Source organism: Leptopilina heterotoma, unplaced genomic scaffold, assembly GCF_015476425.1.
Source record: "Leptopilina heterotoma isolate Lh14 unplaced genomic scaffold, ASM1547642v1 Lhet_10, whole genome shotgun sequence".
Lineage (NCBI taxonomy): Eukaryota > Metazoa > Arthropoda > Insecta > Hymenoptera > Figitidae > Leptopilina > Leptopilina heterotoma.
In genome coordinates this window covers 1,006,408-1,027,819 of record NW_025110813.1, presented here as the reverse complement: position 1 = coordinate 1,027,819, position 21,412 = coordinate 1,006,408, and the positions used below count along the sequence as shown (strand labels likewise).

Sequence of the window (21,412 nt, the reverse complement as noted above, 5' to 3'; positions counted from 1 at the left end):
ACAATTAATTTTCTTCCTAAATATACTTATTTATTTTTCTTTCTTCTTTTATTTTCTTTTATTCTTTCTTTCTTTCTTTCTTTATATATTGTTCTTTCTTTTTATTTATTATTTCCTTTTATTTCATAAACATTTTTTTATTTTTTTTTAATTTAATTAATTTTAATTATTTTCTAAAAACATTTTTCTTTTCGAAAATAGTGATTTCTAAAGTGAAAGTGTCTTAAAAGTATAAATAAAAAGAAAATAGATTGTGAGTGAATAGGAATCAAAAGAAAATTATAAGAAACTTTATCAAAACGATATTCAAATAAAAATAAATTTACAGTGTTGGTTAAATAAATAAAAGTGTCTATATAAAAATTAATGAAGTGGTGCTTTTTTATTCTATTTGTGAGAATTTGAAACAATAAAAGAAAGGGTAAACAAAAGTTTCAAAATATCGACCTAAAGGATAATAATAAAATCGATGAATTTCTATAGAAATTTTCTATAAGCAAATTGCCAATAAAAATTAGGAAGTGTTACAAAAGAATAATATATGCGGTGTCTATTAGTTTCAAAGTTCAAACGAATACTAAGGAACATTTCACCTGTCAGGATAATAAAAAAAAACTATTCTTCCCTCTACGGAACATGAAAATAACTAATCATAAAGACAAAAACTTAAAAAAAATAATAATAATTCACAACTATTTAAAATTATTTCAATTTTCAAATAAATAAATAAATAAATTTAATATTTAAACTAAACTAATATTATTAACTACATTAAATTAATACTATTATTAAATTTAATTATTAAACTAAGTAAAATTAAATTACAATTAAAATCGTAAAATAATAATAACGTTCACTAAATAAATAATACAAAAAAGTCAAAATAAAATACCTACAAACAATTTTTTTTAATTAAATTATTTTTTATTATTAGATATTAGGTATTTTCTATTTTTATAAATTTAAAGAAATTATTATAACACTCGAAAATAGAAAACAAGGTAAATTTTATGCAGTTAATTGTAAAGAAAAAATCTAAGAAAAAAATTTTTCTAAAATTTTGAACGTTCAAATGAACGAATTTTTTTTCTTTTTAAATATTTTTTCAAAAGAAAAATAATAAAAATTAAATTTTTTCTTACTTCAGAATTAATTTTTTATTGAATAAAAGAATTTCATTTATAAAAAAAATTAAAATTAAAAGAATTAACAAAATATCGTCGTTCATTTTAACGTAGAACAAAATTATAAGTACGACACTCGACTTTGATTTCTAATAAGGAATCATTTAAGAATTTTCTAATTTATCAATTTAGTATTAAATTAGTATTAAAAATTAGTAAATTAAATTATAATTATATATATTATTGAAACAATAATATGAATTATTCGGCGGAAAGTATAATATTTCATAATAACAATATTAACAATTAAATCAAATTGCAAAGAACATAGATTTCCCCCATATCATCTATAATCGACAATTTTATTGGACACGTCAAAAATATTTTTCCAATTCCAATAAATCCAGATGTATTATTGATAGAACAAATTCGTGTGTAAAATAAAAGAAGACGAGCATCAAAGTTTTACCAATTCTTTTTAATAATTCTCTCACGTTTCCGAGATTAAGATTCGACTTCACCAAAGATCGCTGACTTCATCAATAATTTATACAGTTTCTTTTGTGAAAGAAAAAAAAATCATGTATCACAGATCAAAAGTCTGCGAAAGTAAGAAAAAAGTTTTTCGTATAATTTGCATAAAATATTTTAAACTGATTATTTCAATTAACAATTAATAATTGTACTAATTATCTCAATTGAAAATTAAATTTTTTAATTAAAAATATCACTTGGAATAATTCATATTATTGTTTCTAATAAATATGTATAACAGAGACTTTCACGAATAATTCTTTTCTTAATAATAATTATATAGAATGTAAAACCCTTTCAACCCTTTTAGTACTTTATTATTAAAAAATAATAAGAAAATATTAAATAAAAATAAGTAAGAAAATAAATATTAAAAATTGTATTTTACAATTATCTAACTTTATAATTCCATGGCTCTTTAATTAAAAAATATTATTCGCGAGAAAAAATTATAAAACACGTAACTCACGAAAATAAATTTAAAAAGACCTTCATCTGAAATATTTTTTAGGCTAATTGAAATTAACAATCGATTTTTTAAATTTTGTCACTTATTTTAAGCCAATTTAATTACAGTTACAAAATCGTGATTAAAAAATAAGAAATTAAGCAAATTTTTTAATTTTAAAAAAAAGTACCTAAAAATAAATAAATGAAATAAAATCAATAATTTTTTTAAATTATTAAACATTATTTTTGATTTAATAAAAAATGTAAAAAATAATATAATACAATGGAAGATACGCGCGTGCACATCATTAAAAATACTAAGTAATTAATTCTTATTAATTATTAATTAATACCTATTAAAGAACTATTATTGAGATTTTGTTAAAAAATTCTGAAGAAATAGAAATTCTGCAGAAAAATTCTAAAACTTTGTAAAAAAAATGTAATTGACAAATCGAAATTCTAAAAAAATTTTCCTTCATTTCTAAAAATACTAGAGATTTTGTTAAAAAATTTTGATTAAGAATATAAATGATCCAAATTTATTTTTTCTTTTAAAAAAAAACAACCGGATTTCGTATAAAAATTGTGATTATGAAATAGAAATTCCAATTCTTTCCATTAATTTCTAAAAAATTATAATTTCTTTAAAAATTGTGATTAAAAAATAGAATTTATAGAAATTGTTTTCCATAAGATACTAAAAATTTTGTAACAAAAAAATATGCTGACAAATCAAAATTAAATTCTCCCTAAAGTTTTGAACGTTCAAATGAACGAAATATTTTTTTGACTTTGTGTTCTAATATTTTAAAAAATTAATAGACTGAAATGGAAAAATATTGTAAATAATTATTTATTTGGCTAAAAAAATATTTTTTAATTATAAAAACCAATATTTTTAAAAACAAAATTCGGATTAAAAGAAGTAATAAAAATATCGTCGTTCAATTGAACGTTCGAAACTTTAGGGACATAAAATTAAGACAATTTTTTTTTATTTATTTTAATAAAAGAATCTTTTAATATTCTCCATTTTATTTTCAATTAAAAATTGTAATTGTCAAATCGAAATTCAAAAAAAAATTTCCTTTATTTCTAAAAAAATTGTAATTTCTATGTTATATTATTTATTTATTTAATAAGTAAATTTTGTTAAAAAATTGTAATTGGGAAATAGAAATGGTGCAAATTATTTCCTTTCAAAAATAAGAGAATTTTCTACAAAAATTGTGATTAAGGAATAGGAATTACGCAAATTGTTTTTTGTTCCAAAAGAAACTTATAAATTTCGTGAACGAAATCGTTATTGAGAAATAAAAAAAAAAAAAGAAAAATTGGTATATTTTTCATTTCTTAGATAATCATAATTTTTTATTAATTTTCTCATTTAAGTTTACGTATGAAAAATAAAGACTAAAAAGAAGTGTAACATTAATGTTATTTCCATTTTCTTTTATTTCTTCTTTCACTTTACCGAATTTTAATTTATTTATACTAAAATGACTTTTCCCTGTTTCATACGTGAGCGTAAATAATAAGCCCAAAAAAACCTGTATTTTATTCCAAAAAATTTTACTGATTCATATAGACTTCATTAATTATTAATAATAAACTCAATTTATGGTCTACTGTTGAGTATTTTCTGTAACTTTATTTATGAATATTTGTTTAATATTTCCCTCTCGATGATTTTATATTTGACTTTTCCCAACAGTAAATTAATTTTTCAATTAAAAAGAAAAAGAAAATATTAAAAATTCTTAAAATCACGTAAAATATGTAAGTGTATTAAAATTTTTGTTATTAACTTCACAAATGGCAAAGGCAAAAATCTAAAAATTTACCGAAGTAGTTAATTATTAAAATTCTCTTGATTATCTTTATTGATAATCATTTTTAATATTATTTAATACTTTCGTAATGTAATAAAATTTATTATTCTTTTCTTTAAATTCTTTTTAAATTAATTATTTAGAAAAACTTTGATTTCAAATTTTTATTTTATAATAATTCAATAAATTAATCATTTCATTAAATTTAATAATAGTAAATTAATTATTTTAATATTATAATAATTTCGTATTTTAAAATTTTTATTAGTTAATATTTTTAAATAAATATTTCATTATCTTTGAATGCTCTTTTTTTGATTTTTCAAGTTTTTTCATATTTACTTCGAAAGATTTCACTTCTGTTTTTGTTTTTACATTTTCCCATTGACCAATTTTGACCACGGTGGCCGCAAAATTTTGTTTTCAAAATTCCCTGACTTTTCCCTGACTAATTTTTTATTTTCCCTGACTAACAAATTTTTGAATTATTGAATATTCTACATTGAAATGTCCGTAAGAAGGTCCAAACTTATAAAAAATGTGACGGCACCATTATAATGAGCTATATTACAAAAACGTCTAAATAAAAAACTGAATTTACATTTAAGTATCAAAGTTTTTTAATTTGTGGTTTTTTTTACCAAAATTCCCTGACTTTTCCCTGATTTCCAGTTTTTCTCTGACTTGCGGCCACCCTGATTTGATTATTAAATTATTTCTTTCGAAAATGAAAATATTAGAAATAGAGAAGTAAATTTTTCTCCGTCATAGGAAAAATATTTTAATAAAAATTGAATTCGAAGAACTAACCGAATAAATTTGACTTCCTTTTATGATGTTTCAGTGCTCATACGTAACAGGGTAATGAAGGGAAGAATCTACGAAAGTAGGACAGGTTTGTGTCTTCTGGCACTATTCGTGTCCTTTTTGATTGACAATCACGCTGTCATCGCTAAACCAGAACCAGCCTCTTACGATATTGAAGATCCAGAAGAACTAGTAAATATTTCCTTTCTTCTCTGAAATAAAAACAATTCATTTTTATTATTATTATTATCATCATTCTATTTAAAAATTAATAATTTAAAATTAAAATAAATTTCAAAAATAAAACTAAAGTTAATTTTGATGTAAAAAAATTGAAAATGAAAATTTTAACCATTTTTCCTCTTCCTTTGAAGGTACTTCTCCAAAGATTACGAACTATTGTGAGGCATAAGCAGGAAGTAATTGATCAGGAAAAAGAACTTACCGAAGAACAAATTGCCATTCAGGCGATACTTGATGCTAAAGCTCGAAGTGAAAGAGGTCATGAAACAATGTTGGAAGAGGAATTCTCCATGGAAGATACAGAAACTCTTCCCGTTCCCAGTGCAATATTTAATCCTGGACCACAACACACGGGAGGGAAACGTACCTGTAAGAAAAAATGTTTAGTATTGCTTTTATCTTTTTTCACCAAAAAAAAAAAAAAATTGTCAAATTCTACTTAAATATTTATAATTTTTTAATTATTTCAATTCAATAAAAAAAATATTCTTTCCCTCAAATTATCGAAATAAAGCTAGAAATTCGAAATTTAAACAAAAAAATTATATTTTAATATGTGATTTTAATAAATTTAAATTAAAAAAATAAAAAAAAGTAAAAAATAAAAAAACAAATTTGATAAATTTGTTTAAAACTTAAATTTTAACAAAAATTAAAACAATTCAAATTTCAGAAAATTTATATTTATAAATATTTAAAGATATATCAATTACAAGAAAGAAAAAGGTTTTTTGATTTCGCAAACAAAAGATTGGATTTTATAATAATAAGGATTAAAAATTGGAATAATACAATTTTTTTTTCTCAAAGAAAATTTTTGTGTTTTGAGAATAGGAAAAGGAAAAAAAATCTATCGATTTTCAATTACGTAAATCGGTGATACGCTGAGCGAAATATTCTTACAAGCTTGATTAAGAATAGAAATATAAAACGATCTAGTCAATTGCATCAATTGACATTTCAAACACCTTTTGTCTATCGTGACGTCAGGATCTCAGATCAATTTGACTCTTTTGTATTACAAATAAAAAGGATGTCGCAAACTTTATTGAGCTTTCGATTGTCTCTATCAAATTATAAAGTCTCTTGCTATCGGCGCCAGTGAGCCGATATACAGTCTCCTTATTATTATGTGCATTAAACAATTTCATTCGAAAAAATAAAGTGCAATTTGTATTTACGAAGAAAAAAGAATTTCGAAATTTTTAATGTACTTCGATTCTTTTTACTTGTGTAAATTAAAAAATTTTGGAATTCTTGTAGTAATCTTAACATTATTGGAGGGGAAAAAATATTATATTTCGATTATTGATATTTAAAATTGAATTTAAATTTAGAGAAAAAATTATTAATAAAACAAATTATAATAATTATCAAAGAAAAAATTAAATAATAATTAAATTAGTACAAATTTATATAAAAAAAATTTTCCAAAAGATTCAATTATTTTTAAAAATTTTTATAAAGAATTCAATTATTCTTAAAAGTTTTAATAACATTTTTATAAGAATTCAATTATTTTCATAAATAATAAATTTTTTCGTATGAATTCAATTATTTTTAGTAGGATTTTTATAAAACTTCTCCAAAGAATTCAATTATTTTCAAAAATAATAATTATGGAAAAAATTCAATTATTTTCCAATAATAATAATTATGGAAAAAATTAAATTATTTTCCAAAAAATTTTCATAAAATTCAATAATCAAATTTTTAATTTTTAATTTTAATTTTCAAATTTAATTTTTAATTTTTAATCAAATTATAATCTTACACTAATATTTTAAACAGTTAATAGAAATTCTTTGTAAAATTCCATAATTTTTAATAAAAATTATTAAAAAAACTTGAAAAAATTATTCAAAAGAATTTAATTATTTACATAAACTTTAATAAAATGATCGAATAGAATTTAATTTTCTATCGATAATTTTAATGAAATTCTTCGAAACAATTCAATTATTTTTATGAATAGTAAAATTCTTCACAAGAATTAAATTATTTTTTATCAAAAATAAAATTCTTCTCAGGAATTCAATTATTTTTAAAACTTGTAATAACATTTTTCTAAAGAATTAAATTATTTTCATAAAAAATAAATTTCTTCGTATGAATTCAATTATTTTCAGAAGAATTTTTATAAAATTTCTCCAAAGAATTCAATTATTTTCAAAAATAATAATTGTGGAAAAAATTCAATTATTCTATTGATATTATAATAATAATTATGGAGAAAATTAAATTATTTTCCCAAAAAATTTCATAAAATTCAATAATCAAATTTTTAATTATAATAATTAAGTTGCACAATTATTTAAAAGAAATTACTTGTAAAATTCCATAATTTTTAATGAAAATTATTTTTAAAAAACTTGAAAAAATTCTTCAAAAGAATTTAATTATTTACATAAACTTTAATAAAATGGTCGAGTAGAATTTAATTTTCTATCGATAATTTTAATAAAATGTAAGAATAAAATTATTAACTATAATTATTAACAAAATCGATTACATTAAAAAAATTAATGAAATTCTTCGAAAGAATTCAATTAATTTCAATATTTTAATAAAATTTCTTGTATAAATTAAATTATTTAAAAAAATTCTAATTAAATTCTGATAAGAATTTAATTTTATTTTACAAAAATTTAAATAAAATTCAATTCAATTTAATTTCTTATAAATAAATTGTTATTTGAAAAAAAAATAAAGTCAGTTTAAAATTTTCCTAATACCAAAATTACTAAAAGAATTCAAAAAAAATCTAAAACCACAGTTTTGTAATTGATTGTCAGAATTTGTATCAATTTTTAGAATTAGAAAACAAAAATTATCGTTAATTTAACAATAGTTTTTTTACATCTGTTTCAGATATGACTCTCTGTCACTTCAAGATTTGCAATATGGGACGAAAACGACAGTTATGAAAACAAAATTCTCCACTAACGATGCATTGATTTTCAATTAACAAGAATTCCATCGAAACATCATCAATATTTTCCTTTTCCTCAAGAACTTTATAATTTCGAAATTGCATCGTTTTTTTTAAATTAATCCATTTTTTCTAACAAAGAGACCTTGCTAAAAAGAATTTTGGTAAAAAAAGACAAATTTTCATTCGACGAAGTGTAGTAAAATTTTTAGCAGATTTTCAGCCCTTTTTTTAATTTAATCATTTTTTTTTAAATTTCCCTCAAGATCTTCAATTTCTGTTAAAAAAAAAACAAAAGAAAAAATGAATTCAATACAAAACTTGTGTCATTCCTATTTTGTGATCAGAAGAACGTATCGACATCAGCACAAAGCTAGGCTCATCTGTAAAATTTCATCAAAAAAAAAAAAAAAAAAAAGAATTTAATGATAAATAATTAAATCAAAATATTTTAAAGAAAAACAAAAGTTTCTTATTTAATCCAGCTCTTTGTAGATTTTAATTTTTGAATAATGGTCCTAAACTTTGTGCGGATTGTCAGGACTTCTGTCAAAAAAAAAAAGAAAATTATTTAAAAAAACTAGGAAAAAAAATGTTACAACGAATTGTAGAACATTATTAAAATCTGCTTAACGAAAAAAGATATTGACCAATTCTTAAGAAATTCTAGAAAATATCGTGTAATTTTGAAAAAAAAACTAACGAAACAAAAGTTACCGATTAAATAACAATTTTTCTTAAGAATGTCTTTGAATGTTAAGACGCGAAACAAGAAAATAATTCTTGACGATAATGAATCTAGTATTTCACAGTATGTTCAAATGTAAAGAATTTGTTTTCAACCCATTTTTTTTCTCATAATTTCTTTTTGAAAGGTCGAAAACAATTTCTTTAAAATTTGTCCACAATCGATGTTATAGTCTAATCTCTCGAATTTTAATTTATTCTCTAGATATAGTTTTTTGGAGGGTGCAATTGGCAGGACTTGAGATTTAATTCGGTATTAGATAATTGTTACACATACCAAAGAAGTGTCAATATTTTTGAAGAGAATTAAAAAGAAAAAAAAAATAATAAACAGAACGAAAGGTTGAAAAATGCCTTGAGACTGACGACGAGGCACAAAGTGTGCGGATATAAGAATTTTTTTTTAAGCCGAGTTCAAAAAAACAATTTTTATTTTTTCAATTATTATATTCATGAAAATGTAAATTTTATGAATGAAATGAATGAGAAAAATGAAAGAGTTTAAATGCCAGCATCCTTCGTATTAAATTATTTTGCTTAAGAACAATGTCGTCATATCCGTCTTTTTTGAATATATAAAAAAACTATTTATTTAATTTCGCTTTCTCTATTTATAAAAATCCCCCCCCCCCAAGTACTTTCTTTCATTCCAGAAAACAAATCATAAGCGAAAATATTCAGGGCTCGAAGCAGTGAAAGTATTTAAAAATACGGACTTTACGGACCAAAAATTAAAAATTACGGACCATTTACGGACCAACTGACAAAAATAGAATAGAATAGAACTCGAAATCATTGATTTCTTCATGTTTTATAATAATTAATAATAATTAATAATAAAAATAATTTATAATAATTAAAATCATTATCAATTCAATTAATATTTTTAATAATTTTCGAAAAACTTCTTTGTCAATTTTCAAATTCATTTCTTTACGCAATATTCAGTTTTACGAAATTTCAATTATTCGTAAATTCTTTAATTAAATAAATATTAGAAAATAGAAACTAAAAATAATATTAAAAAAACTCAATTAAACTTTTTAAAAAAAACTAATTACAAAATTCAATTATTTTTTAAAATTCACGCTATATTGCTCTTTTAATATTCAATTATTATCTAAAATTTTAACTGAAATTCATTTTCATGAAATGAAAATCAATTTTTATTAGAATATTCTATACTAGAATTCAATTATTAAAATAAAAGGTAAATAATTTATTGAATAATTGAACGTTTCTTAAAATTCAATTCCCATAAAAAATCGTTATCAACAAATTTTCAAATAATTGAATTCTATCAACGAATCTTAATAAAATTTTTAGGAATAATTACATTTTTCGAGAAATTTGATTAAAATTTTATTAAAAATAATTAAAAATTCTGCATTGAATTTTATTATTTATGAAAATAATTGAATTTTTGCGAAGAATTTAAATTAAAATTTTCAAAAATAATTGAATTCTTGTAAAAAATTAACAGGAATTCAATTATTTTAAAAAATTTTAATAAAATTCTTGGCATAAATTAAAAATAACAAAACTCTTAGTAAATCTTCAATTACTTTCAGAAATTTTAATAAAATTTTTCGCAAGAATTTAAATATTTTCGTAAAATAATAAAAATCTTTGCAGAGATTCAATTATTTTCAAATAAGTCTTAATAAAATTCTTCGCAAGAATTCAATTATTTTCAAAAATATCAGAATTTTAGCAAAAATTCAAACATTTTAAAAAGAATTTAAAAAATTTTAAAGAATTTTTTCGAGGAATTCGATTAAAATTCCATTGAAAATAATTAAATTCCTAAAAAGAATTTTATTATTTACGAAAATAATTGAATCGCGGTAAAAATTTTATTAATTATAAAAATAGTTGAATGATTGCGAAGAAATTTATAAAAAAATATTTGTTATTAAGGGCATTTGAACCATTATGAAGTCATGGCTTTAGAACAAATGCTTTGCACAAACTATGACGTCATAATGGTTCAAATGCCCTTAATGAAATTCTTGTGAAATTTTTATTATTTTTTGAAAATAATTAAAAGTTTTTGGAGAATCTTATTGAATTTTCTTTTTTTTAATAATTAAATTCTTTTGGTAAATTTTATGAAAATAGTTGATATTGAACAATATTTAATTTTTGCGAAGAATATTATTACTTTTGAAAATAATTGAAATTTTGCAATGGATTTTATTAAAATTTTTGAAAATAATTGAATTTTATTACTTTAGAAAATAATTGTATTCGTGTGATAAGTATTGTTAATTATGCAAATAATTGAAATTTTTTAATGAATTTTATAAAATTTTTTGAAAATAATTGAATTTTGTCGAAGAATTTTGCTATTTATTTATAAAAATAATTGAAATGTTGACAATGTTTTTTTTAGATTTTTTGAAAATAATTGAATTTCGGAGAAGAATTTTAATAAATCTAAAGATAATTGAAATTTTGACGAGAATTTAAAAAAAATTTTTGAACATAATTGAATTTTTGCGAAGAATTTTATTACTTTTAAAAATAATTGAATTTCTGCAATCATTTGTAATTTCTCTAAAATTCTCCAAACTATATCGTACTAGTTTTCGAACTTTTCATCCTTTTTGAATGAAATTACAGACTTTACGGACCTTTCTTCAAAATAACGGACTTTTACGGACTTGAAGCAAAGTCCTGAATATTGATAAATAATTTATTTGAATTAAAAAATCACAGTTTAAATTCTATTTATTTTAAAAACCGTTTCCTATTGGCGATATTTTATCCATTTAATTTATATTATTTATATAAATAAATTGACACGTACTTACAAGAGAAAATATAAATAACTCATGTCTTGTACCTGCAACATTTTTTGACTAAGTGCATACATTAAATATTCATAAGAACATACACCGATTTCATTGTAAAAATAAATGAAAAAAAAATTCCCATTCCAATAGTTGTTCATCATCAAGTTACAAGAAAAATGAATAAAATATTTAATTTATTTATTGTACATGAATATTAAGAATATGTTTGTATGAAATGTTGACGTAACCTTTGTAAAAACTTTAATTAATAAAAAATGAACGTATTTAAAAATATTTGACAGTATATTATTAATATAAAAAAAAAATTTTGAATAATACTCACTTTCATTGAATTGTACTCAATTGGATAGTAAAGAACGTAAGATAAGGAAATAATGAATGAATACATAACGCAAAGAAAGGAAAATAATTAAATTAATGGTTAAAATCAGTTAAAATCGTTAAAATACTAGAAAGTAAACAAGTTTCTGCAAGTTCAGTGTGCCATAGAGACGTGAAGTTAATTACAAGCAGGACTACTACCAACTGTAGTGGTGATGAAAAATGTCACTAGCTGCCATCTATTTGGTAAAATTTGAAACTTTTAGACTTTTTAGATAAAAATTCAACACTATGAACCCTATGAACACTACACGCATGGAAAAATAATTTATAATAATTATAAATTATTAAATAAAAATTCTATACTCATTTAATGAAAAATATTATTTAACATTATGTTTACTGTAAGTATTTTACTTACAACGTTTAAAAACTGTGTAACAGATCTAACAGATCAACAACATGGAACTTAACCTCAAAATTTATGTATTTAATATTTACAAATTACGATAATCATAAAGTACTTACATTTTGTATAATATTCTTCAGTTAAAAGTTAAATTTTCTGTTTCGAATATAGTATTGGATTTAATTATTGCTTCCAAATGTCACGATCAGTAAAAAATTTTTTAAAAAAACTGCGAATAATATTTCTTATAAACATCACATCGAAATAACTGAACTGTCAAAAAGTAATGTCGATAAGGAAGATATCTTCCCCCCTAGATGGAAATTTGAATTGATTTCTAAATTTAAAAATTAAAAATACTCTAAATTTAATTTTTACAAAGAATTTTAATTAAAAATTTTGAAAATAATAATAATTAGATTTTAAATTTGAAATTTTTGAAAAATGGAATTTTTTTGAGAAATTTTATTGAAAATAATTGAATTTTTGCGAGAAATTTTATTAAAACCTTCAAAAAATAATTTAATATTTTCTTTATTTATATTGTATTCAAAATAATTGAATTCCTGCGAAGAATTTTATTATTTCAAATAATTATTTAATTCTCGGAATTAATTTCATTAAAAATTTTCAAAATATTAAATTGGAATTCATTCGTAATTATTTAATTTTTTTATTTTTAAAAATAATTGAATTTTTACAATGAATTTTATCAACATTTTTAAAAATAATAAGTAATAATTAGATTTTGAATTTGAAATTATTGAAAAATTTTATTAAAATTCTACTAAAAATAATTGAATTCAATGGAAGAACTTTGTTATTTATGAAAATAATTGGATTTTTCCGAGAAATTTTATTAAAATCTTCAAAAAATAATTAAATATTTTCTCTATTTATATTGAACTGAAAATAATTGAATTCCTGCGAAGAATTTTATTATTCAAAAAAATAATTTAATTCTCAGGATGAATTTCATTAAAATGTTTCAAAATAGTAGATACAAATTCATTGGTAATTATTTAATTACTTTTTTAACAATAATTGAATTTTTCTAAAGAATTTTTTAAAAATTTTTCGAAAATAATAATTATTAGATTTTGAATTTGAAATTATTAAAAAATTCAATTCTTTTGAGAAATTTCATTAAAATTCTACTGAAAATAATTGAATTCATACGAAGAAATTTTATTATTTATGAAAATAATTGAATTCTTTAAAAAAATGTTAATACAAATTTTAAAAATAATTAAATCCTTTCGAGAAATTTTTAAATTATTGTACTTAATATAATTGAATTCCTGAGAAGAATTCATTTAAAATTTGTGAAAATAATTAAATATTTGCGAGAAATTTTATTAAAATCTTCAAAAAATAATTAAATATTTTCTCTATTTATATTGAACTGAAAATAATTGAATTCCTGCGAAGAATTTTTTTATATTATAAAAATAATTTAATTCTCGTGAAGAGTTTCATTAAAATTTTTGAAAATCGAATTCATTAATATAATTTTATTCAATAAGTGTATTTTTTCAATTAATTGTTTATATAATTGCATTTTTAATTAACAATCAATTCAATTCTGAATTCAATTATTTTTGGAATTTTTAAGTATTAAATTTACAATTAAAAATAATAACTTTTTCTCTTCTCTCTTCTATTAAGATAAATAAAGATACAAAATTAAATTTGTAGATAATTATTGAGAGTCACGTATATATTATTTTGAATTATTAAAACTCTAAACTTTTGTATAAATATTTAAATAAATTATTTTTCCAAAACACAAAATTTTTTCTTTTTTTCGACAAAATCGTGTAAAAAAATTTTTTTAAATAGTCAAAAAATAATTCACTTACATATAGTTTGAGAAATTTCCATAATTCAGCATGTTGTAGAATTTTATTCAATTTCATCAGCCAAAAATAGGACCATTGCTCCAATAAGAAATTAATTTACGTCTTATTTTAATTGTCATTTGGGTGAAAATCATCATTATGTCAAAAACCACTGAAGACGATGGAAATGATTTGGAAACGTGCTGAAATCTCCAGGATTGTCCTGCTGTATTTAAACAAATTAAAAGGCAGAGTTTATTACGTAATAATTAAACAAAAGCACACAAAAATGAGGTAAATTAAAAATGGAGTTCAATTCTTAAAAAAACCGAAATAAATGATAGAAAATAGAAAAATAATTATAAACTCAGATTTATTTGAAAATACGATAATATTCATTTTTTCCATCAACCGCAGTCAGATTTTCACCTAATTAATTCAAATTGAAAAGAAAAATTTTAAAGTATGTGCGTAAAAGCATAAATTAATTCTAACAAAAGGGCCTAATATTTAATCTAAGTATTTTCTTTGGAATTTAATTCAAATTTAATGTCACTTATTACGTCAACATTTTTAAAATTCTATACCACTTGTACACGTGTAAATTAAAATCATATAATACGTTTACTTCTTGACTAAATATCATAATTACATTTTTTGTTTCTTGGTAAACGATTAAAAAAAGGAAACGATATTCAAATAATTAGTTTAATATGTAATTAAATCATTAAAATTTATCTAATAACGGTAATGTTGTCAATATTTTAATTTATTTAAATCTCTGTTAAGATTAAAAGACAATTTTATTAAATTTGATTGAATTAAAATTGAATTATTGGAAAAAATTAAAATAGAACTGTAATAAAGAAAATAGTTTAACAGAATATTATACTTAAAAATTAGTTTAATTGATTGTGAATTTAATATAGTATTTGTACTTCTTCTCATTCGAATTTAATTAATTTATTACTTCTTATTACTTATATAATTATTATAATGGATATTTTCATTTAGATTACCTGAAAATTTAGAAGATATTTAATACGGAGGAAAAATATTCATTTTTCACTTTTCGAACAAACACTATATTCGCAGACTTGGAAGTAATTTCTCTTGAGTAAGATTTAGAATTTTATCTAAAAATAAAAAGATTACATTAATAAATTAATTAGTTGATAAAAAATTAATAATTCTATTTTTTAATATATTTATTTATAATTATTAATTTCTTTTTCAATATAAACGTTCAAGAACAATATTTATAGAATGTTACAGAAAAACAGAAAAAAGTGAATTGCAAAAAATGGAGAAAAAATCGTTAAATATTTTTAATATCGTCTTTACTGTTTTATTGTCTACTATTTTATTATTTTATTATTTATTTTTTCTTAGTACCTTATTACTTTATTTACCTAAAAAGAAATTCAAACACATAAAACAAATAAATACAAGATTATTGAAATTCGTCTATTATTTTAAATGTTGGATAAATATTATTTATTTATTTAAAGAAAAACATTGACTCGATAAATAATGAAAACGAAATTTTTATCAATTTACCTGAAATCTGCAAACATTATCGACATTTAAATATATTTTATTTCTTCTATACCGTGTACTTTTAATAAGTTTCACAATTTTTACGAAGTGATGTATAAATTTAGAGTGTCATTAAAAATAAATAACAGAATTTCTTTCTTCACTTTTTTTTAAAAACGAAGTTTCTTGAAGTTATTAAAAAAAACAACAAAGCTTTTTAACAAAATTTTATCAGAAGATTATTTTTTACTGATAGCAATATACTTTGTGTATAATACATACATTTCTTTTTAGTTCTTAAACACTTTTCATTTCGGAAAATTAATTAAAAAGCTATTAAAAGTCTAATTCAGTACTTCATTTGTCGTGTTTTTATTTTTTTAATTTTTATTTAATTATTTCATTTAATTTTATTTATTTAATTAAATCTCATTTAATTAAATTGAATTTAATCTTCGCTTATCTAATATTATTATTAATTTAATTGAATTTCAATAAATTAATCATTTTTAAAAAGAAAACTCTTTTATGCGAATAATTATAAAGTTAACAAAAAAAAAACAGATTTTGTAACATATTTCCAAAATATATTTTTTTTCTGTGAAATTCTAATCAATTAGGTTGAAATTTACTATTAATGACTCATTAGTGAAGTGTTCCTTTTGTAAATTATTTCTCTCCACCTTTCTTCATTAAAATGCTATTAAATCAAAGATGTTTGTACCTTGGAGATTTCTGGCAGGGATGTGACTTTGAGTTTTCAAAACTATTACAACTTTCAGTTAGTTCATTCAAAAATCAGTTTACATTTAGAGTTCAGTGAAAGAATATTGTCAATATTATTTTGATCCTTAAAATTTTTCAACGGGTGAGAATCTAAAAAATATGAAACTTTGTTATTTTTATCATTTTTATGTTTTTATTATTCATTTTATTAATCTAACTTCAATTAATTCTTTATTCGAGGGAAAGTATAATAATTATTATTTAATTAAGATTAATTAATAGATACTAATTATTTCAATCAATTAATTAAATCTCCAAATTATGGTAACTTTATAATTATTATAACAAAAAAATGTATTAAATATCTGGGTAATTGTTTTATTAAAATTATTTCTTCACACAAGGTAAAAATTTAATTATTATTTAACTAGAAAATTAAAAAAAAATTATTATTTTCAAATATTAATTTCAATTTTCGAATAATTTCAGAATCAAAATTTTAAAAAATTTCAGTTATTAACTAATTTACTAATTATTTATTGTTTCCAAAAACTTATAATAAAGTTCAACGCAGGATTTCAATAATTTTCAATATAGTTTCAATAAAATTTCTCAAAAGAATTCAATTAGTTTAAGAAAATTGGAAAAAATTCTTCCAAAAAATTTAATTATTTTGAAATAAAATATTTTCAATGCAATTTTAAATTAAATTTCTTCAAAAAAATACAACTATTTGCAAAAATTTTAATTAAATTCTTATAGCAAAATTGAAGGCTGTAAGAGATGTAAAACAAAATTTGTAGCATCAAGAAATAAATTGAGTACCTGCATGCAACAACTCGCCGAGCGCTCGGACGCACTCTCTAATACCAGTCGGGTGGCAGTGAGTGGCGCAGAGGCGCTCACTGCTCCCCGACTGTTACTAGCGCTTGCGTCCGAGCGCTCGGCGAGTTGTTGCATGCAGGTACTCAATTCTATTTTTCTTATAGCAAAATTTCAATTATTTTCATAATTTATAATATTTTTCGCTGGAATTTAATTATTTTAGCGAATTTTAATAAAATTCTTCGCAGAAACTCAATTATTTTTTGAAAATTTTTGATAAAATTATTATTTATGAGAATTGAATTATTTTCATAATTAATCAAGTTCTTCGCAAAAATTTTTTTTATTTTGAAAAATTACAATAATATTTTTTATAAGAAACAAAAATGTAATTAAATACTTTGAAAAAATTTAATTTTTTTCCTAAATAATAAAATTCTTTTACAGAAATTCAATTATTTAAAAAATTGTTTGATAAATTCTTTAGAAGAAGTCATTTAATTTTAATAGAATTTTAATAAAATTCTTAACCAGATTTCAATTATTTTCATAATTAAGGGCATTTGAACCTTGATGACGTCACACATGCTTTGCACAATCTGTAACGTCATCAAGGTTCAAATGCCCTTAATCAAAATAATTATTTCTCGAAAGAATTGAATGATTCAAAAAATATTATAATTATAACATTCCTTACAGAAATTCAATTTTTTTTTTCAAAAAATTTGATAAAACTCTTTATAAGAATTTAAATATTTTTAAAATTATTTTAATTAAATTTCTCGTGAACTTATTTTTTCTCGTGAATTATTTTTAAAAATATTTTAATTAAATTTTTCGCAAAAAATTTAATTATTTTGAACATTATTTTCGATAACGTTATTTAAATAACATTGTTATCTAGATATTGTTATATCGAGAAAATTTTACAATTAATTAAGTTTTGTCCTTTCCTTGACACCGTAAAACTTTTAGTAAATAACAAATTTCATTGCGTATGAATTTACTTAATTGCTTATGTAAATAATATTTTCTACACAATTCATTGTATATATTTTATTTATTGTCTATACTAAACGCTAATCTTATTTAAATTTGTTTTTAACTTTTAAGAATACTAATAATACGTTATCCAGAAGTTAAATAGATCCCATACAATGTTACCAATTATTTAAACATTTAAACACATGTATAAACAAAGACACATCCTATTATTATCGATTGTGAACTAAGTCGAATATTCGAGTTGTTACCTTCTATATAAATGATGATTAGAAAAAAATTATTTCTATATAGTTTAATTGACCTTTTATAGGTAAATTACTCTTTTGATAAAGAATATTGAAATAAGAAAAGAAAAACTCATTATTAATAAAATTACAAATTTTTGAAAATAAAATTATATTATTTCGAATACATTTCAACTATTTCTGAAATAATGAATAAATAAATCAATAAATAAATATATAAATAAAAATAAATTAAAATAATTTAAATGAATAAATGAATAAAATAAAATAAATAATTATTTTAAAAAAATTATTTGTTTGTTTTTTTACAAATATTTATTAATTTTTCTACTAACCGATTAAATGTAGCTCATTTTTTTCATGACATTCCAGTATTCAAAAATAACGTGACGAACAATGATTTATTCAGTCGGCAAAAGTAAGACAGGTACGTGTCTTCCGATAGCATTTGCATTATTTTTAATTAATAATCACTGTGTTAATGCTATATCAGTACCAGTAGTCTCATTTGAAATTGAAGATCCAAAAGTGTTGGTAAATATTTTTCTTATTTCCTAGAAATGAATTTTAATTCAATTAGTATGTTCTATTCAATAAAAATAATTTGTTTTTATTTTTGCAATCAATTATATTATAATACCTAATTGTGATATGAAAGGAAAAATAGAAATTTTTAAAAGAAATCCTTTTTTTTTAATAGGAAAATATGGAAAGTGTTACTGATCAAAGAGAGATAATTATAGATGCCAAAGTTCAAAATCAAAAAAGCAACGAGAATACAAAGACACATTTATTGCTAAAAAGACGGTCGCGCCGTGGAATGTCTGATTGTAAGTAGATTAAAAAATTTTTTTTTGATATATCTCAATCACTTAATTATTTATTCAAACTAGTTATTAAATTAAATTATCTCTCGTGCATGAAAATTTAAAATTATTTTAAATTTAATTTTTAATTCAGCTAATAAACTTAAGTTAAAAAATTTTAATTTAAATTAAAAAGAGTTAACACAGCAATAAGATAAGAATTCAAATTTTATCAATACAAAAATTATCAAAAAAGAAATTGATATTTATAGAAAATTTATAGACAGTACAAATATTTGTTCCTATTATTTATTATTTTAAATGTGTAAATTTTCGAATTTTTCTATTCAGAAAACTGATTCGCATATTAATTAAATTAAATTATTTTTAACGAAAATTCTGATATTTAATACCTAAGGAAAAATGTAATAATTAAACATATTAAATTAAGAATAAATTTACAAAATTTACCTTTGCAAAATTGTAAAATACACCATTTAAACTAATAAATTATTATGTTTCTTTCAGATATGACTCCGTGTCACTTTAAAATTTGTAACCTTGCCTCAAATCTAATCGTAGACTCCAAGGAATCGGTAAATATTTTTCTTCTTTCCTAGAAATCAAATTAAATTATCAATTAGTATAAAATAATTTCTTTTGTTTAATTACAAACAATTTTTAATTAAAAAAAAATTATTTTCTATAAACTAATTATAAAGTATAAAAAGAAACGAAATTTTTCAAAAAATCTATTTTTTAAAAGGAAAATAGGGAAAGTTATCAAAATAATCAAAACCTTCCAAATCAAACAAGGGCCGAAACAATATTATCAAAATCAAGAGACGCCGTTAGTCAAGAGGGTCAAGAGTCGCATTTTTTACAAAAAAGAGTGATACGCCCTTTTACAAATAACCAACATAGGTCATTCGACTGTAAGTATTTATTAAAAAAAATTTTTCAAATTGTCTCATTTACTTAATTATTTATTTAAGCCAGTTAATAAAGAAAATAACCTTTCATTCATGAACATTTAAAATTATTTTAAATTTAATTTTCTAATTGATAATAAATTCTTAATAAAACGAAGTTACAAATTTTTAATTTAAATAAAAACACTAAATAGAGAAAAATAAGAATTTAAATTTTATCAAAATAGAATTTGATATTTATAGAAAATTTTACAGACAGTACAAATATTTATTCATATTATTTATTCTTTTAAATATACCAAATTTTTTATATATTATATTATATTAAAAAATTGTCGTCCTTTCAAAACATTGTAGAAATTATAAATTATTACGTTTGTTTCAGATATGCATCCCTGTCATTTTAAAATCTGTAATATGGGTCGGTAATGATCAATATTTATTTATATTTGAGCTAGTTTATTTCTATTTAAGAAAAAGGTCAATTTTTGACATGAAAAATTGACATAAAAAATTTTGACTTGAAAAATCATATGAATAACGACTTTAGTCATATAAAGTTCACAGTATTAAGATTTTCCATTAAAAAAATAATAATTTATAAATATATTTATTTTAATAAGAGTGCAAGTATGATTTTAGTACGAATGTTTTGAAAATGTATAATGAGTACAAAAAGTATAAATGTTTAATACAGTACCGTCCGAAATTGTCAGTCCACCCATTCTCAAAGGAATGACAAAATTTTTTTAACATAAAATTCATGAAAAGTAAAATTTTTTTTGGTTTATATTTTGAAAGACAATAAAATTTTGAAAAGAATAAGACCTTACAGAAGTCATTTGGCCAAAATTTGTAGAAGATATTCTTAAAAATCGTCATTTTCAATGTTTTACAAAAATTTGAATAACTTCTAAAATAATGAACGCTTTTTAATAATCTTAGGCTTATTTTAAAGACCATTTTCTACAGAATAAGAATTACTTATAGTCATTAACCTGTAATTTTTAACTTGGCATAAGCATGACGTCAAAGTTTGACAAAAAAATTCAAAAAATTTGAAATAATATTATTAAAAGAAAAATAATTTTTGAAATTCAAACATATATTTTTATTAAATTTTCTTGAAAAATCTACACCATATCATGTTTTATATATGTTCTAGAATAGTTTTTAGTACAAAAAATTGATTTCAAATTTTTCCAATTTTTTTGTCCAATTTTGACGTCATGCTTATTCCAGGTTAAAAATGACAGGTTAATGCCTATAAGT

At 20.4% G+C, this 21,412-nt stretch overlaps 3 protein-coding genes across 7 annotated transcripts in view; 2 read left to right on the top strand and 1 right to left on the bottom strand.

The window, feature by feature from the left end:
- LOC122498560 (DNA ligase 3) overlaps window positions 1-4,891 on the bottom strand; it is a 50,895-nt gene extending 46,004 nt beyond the window's left edge. For all 3 annotated transcript variants that reach the window (XR_006301243.1, XR_006301244.1, XM_043606355.1), the window contains exon 1: window positions 4,754-4,891. The gene's annotated coding sequence lies outside the window, so the exon portion shown is untranslated. The remainder of the gene's footprint in view (window positions 1-4,753) is intronic.
- Window positions 4,808-9,268, top strand: LOC122498589. Of its 2 annotated transcripts, none has more exons than XM_043606400.1 (3): window positions 4,808-4,942; window positions 5,125-5,362; window positions 7,865-9,268. In XM_043606400.1, the coding sequence occupies exons 1-3, from the start codon at window positions 4,808-4,810 to the stop codon at window positions 7,918-7,920; spliced, it is 429 nt and encodes a 142-aa protein (XP_043462335.1). In that variant the 3' UTR covers window positions 7,921-9,268. The 2 variants fall into 2 exon arrangements, with proteins under 2 accessions (XP_043462335.1, XP_043462327.1); XM_043606392.1 differs by having other exon boundaries at window positions 5,125-5,374.
- A 5,060-nt stretch (window positions 9,269-14,328) lies between these two features.
- LOC122498575 lies at window positions 14,329-20,957 on the top strand. 2 transcript variants are annotated; one of them, XM_043606380.1, is made up of 7 exons: window positions 14,329-14,356; window positions 15,077-15,179; window positions 18,775-18,936; window positions 19,103-19,232; window positions 19,737-19,804; window positions 19,975-20,143; window positions 20,526-20,957. In XM_043606380.1, the coding sequence occupies exons 3-7, from the start codon at window positions 18,799-18,801 to the stop codon at window positions 20,567-20,569; spliced, it is 549 nt and encodes a 182-aa protein (XP_043462315.1). In that variant the 5' UTR covers window positions 14,329-14,356; window positions 15,077-15,179; window positions 18,775-18,798; the 3' UTR covers window positions 20,570-20,957. The 2 variants fall into 2 exon arrangements, with proteins under 2 accessions (XP_043462315.1, XP_043462307.1); XM_043606372.1 differs by lacking the exons at window positions 14,329-14,356; window positions 15,077-15,179 and adding an exon at window positions 16,341-16,469.
- The last annotated feature ends 455 nt before the right edge of the window (window positions 20,958-21,412 follow it).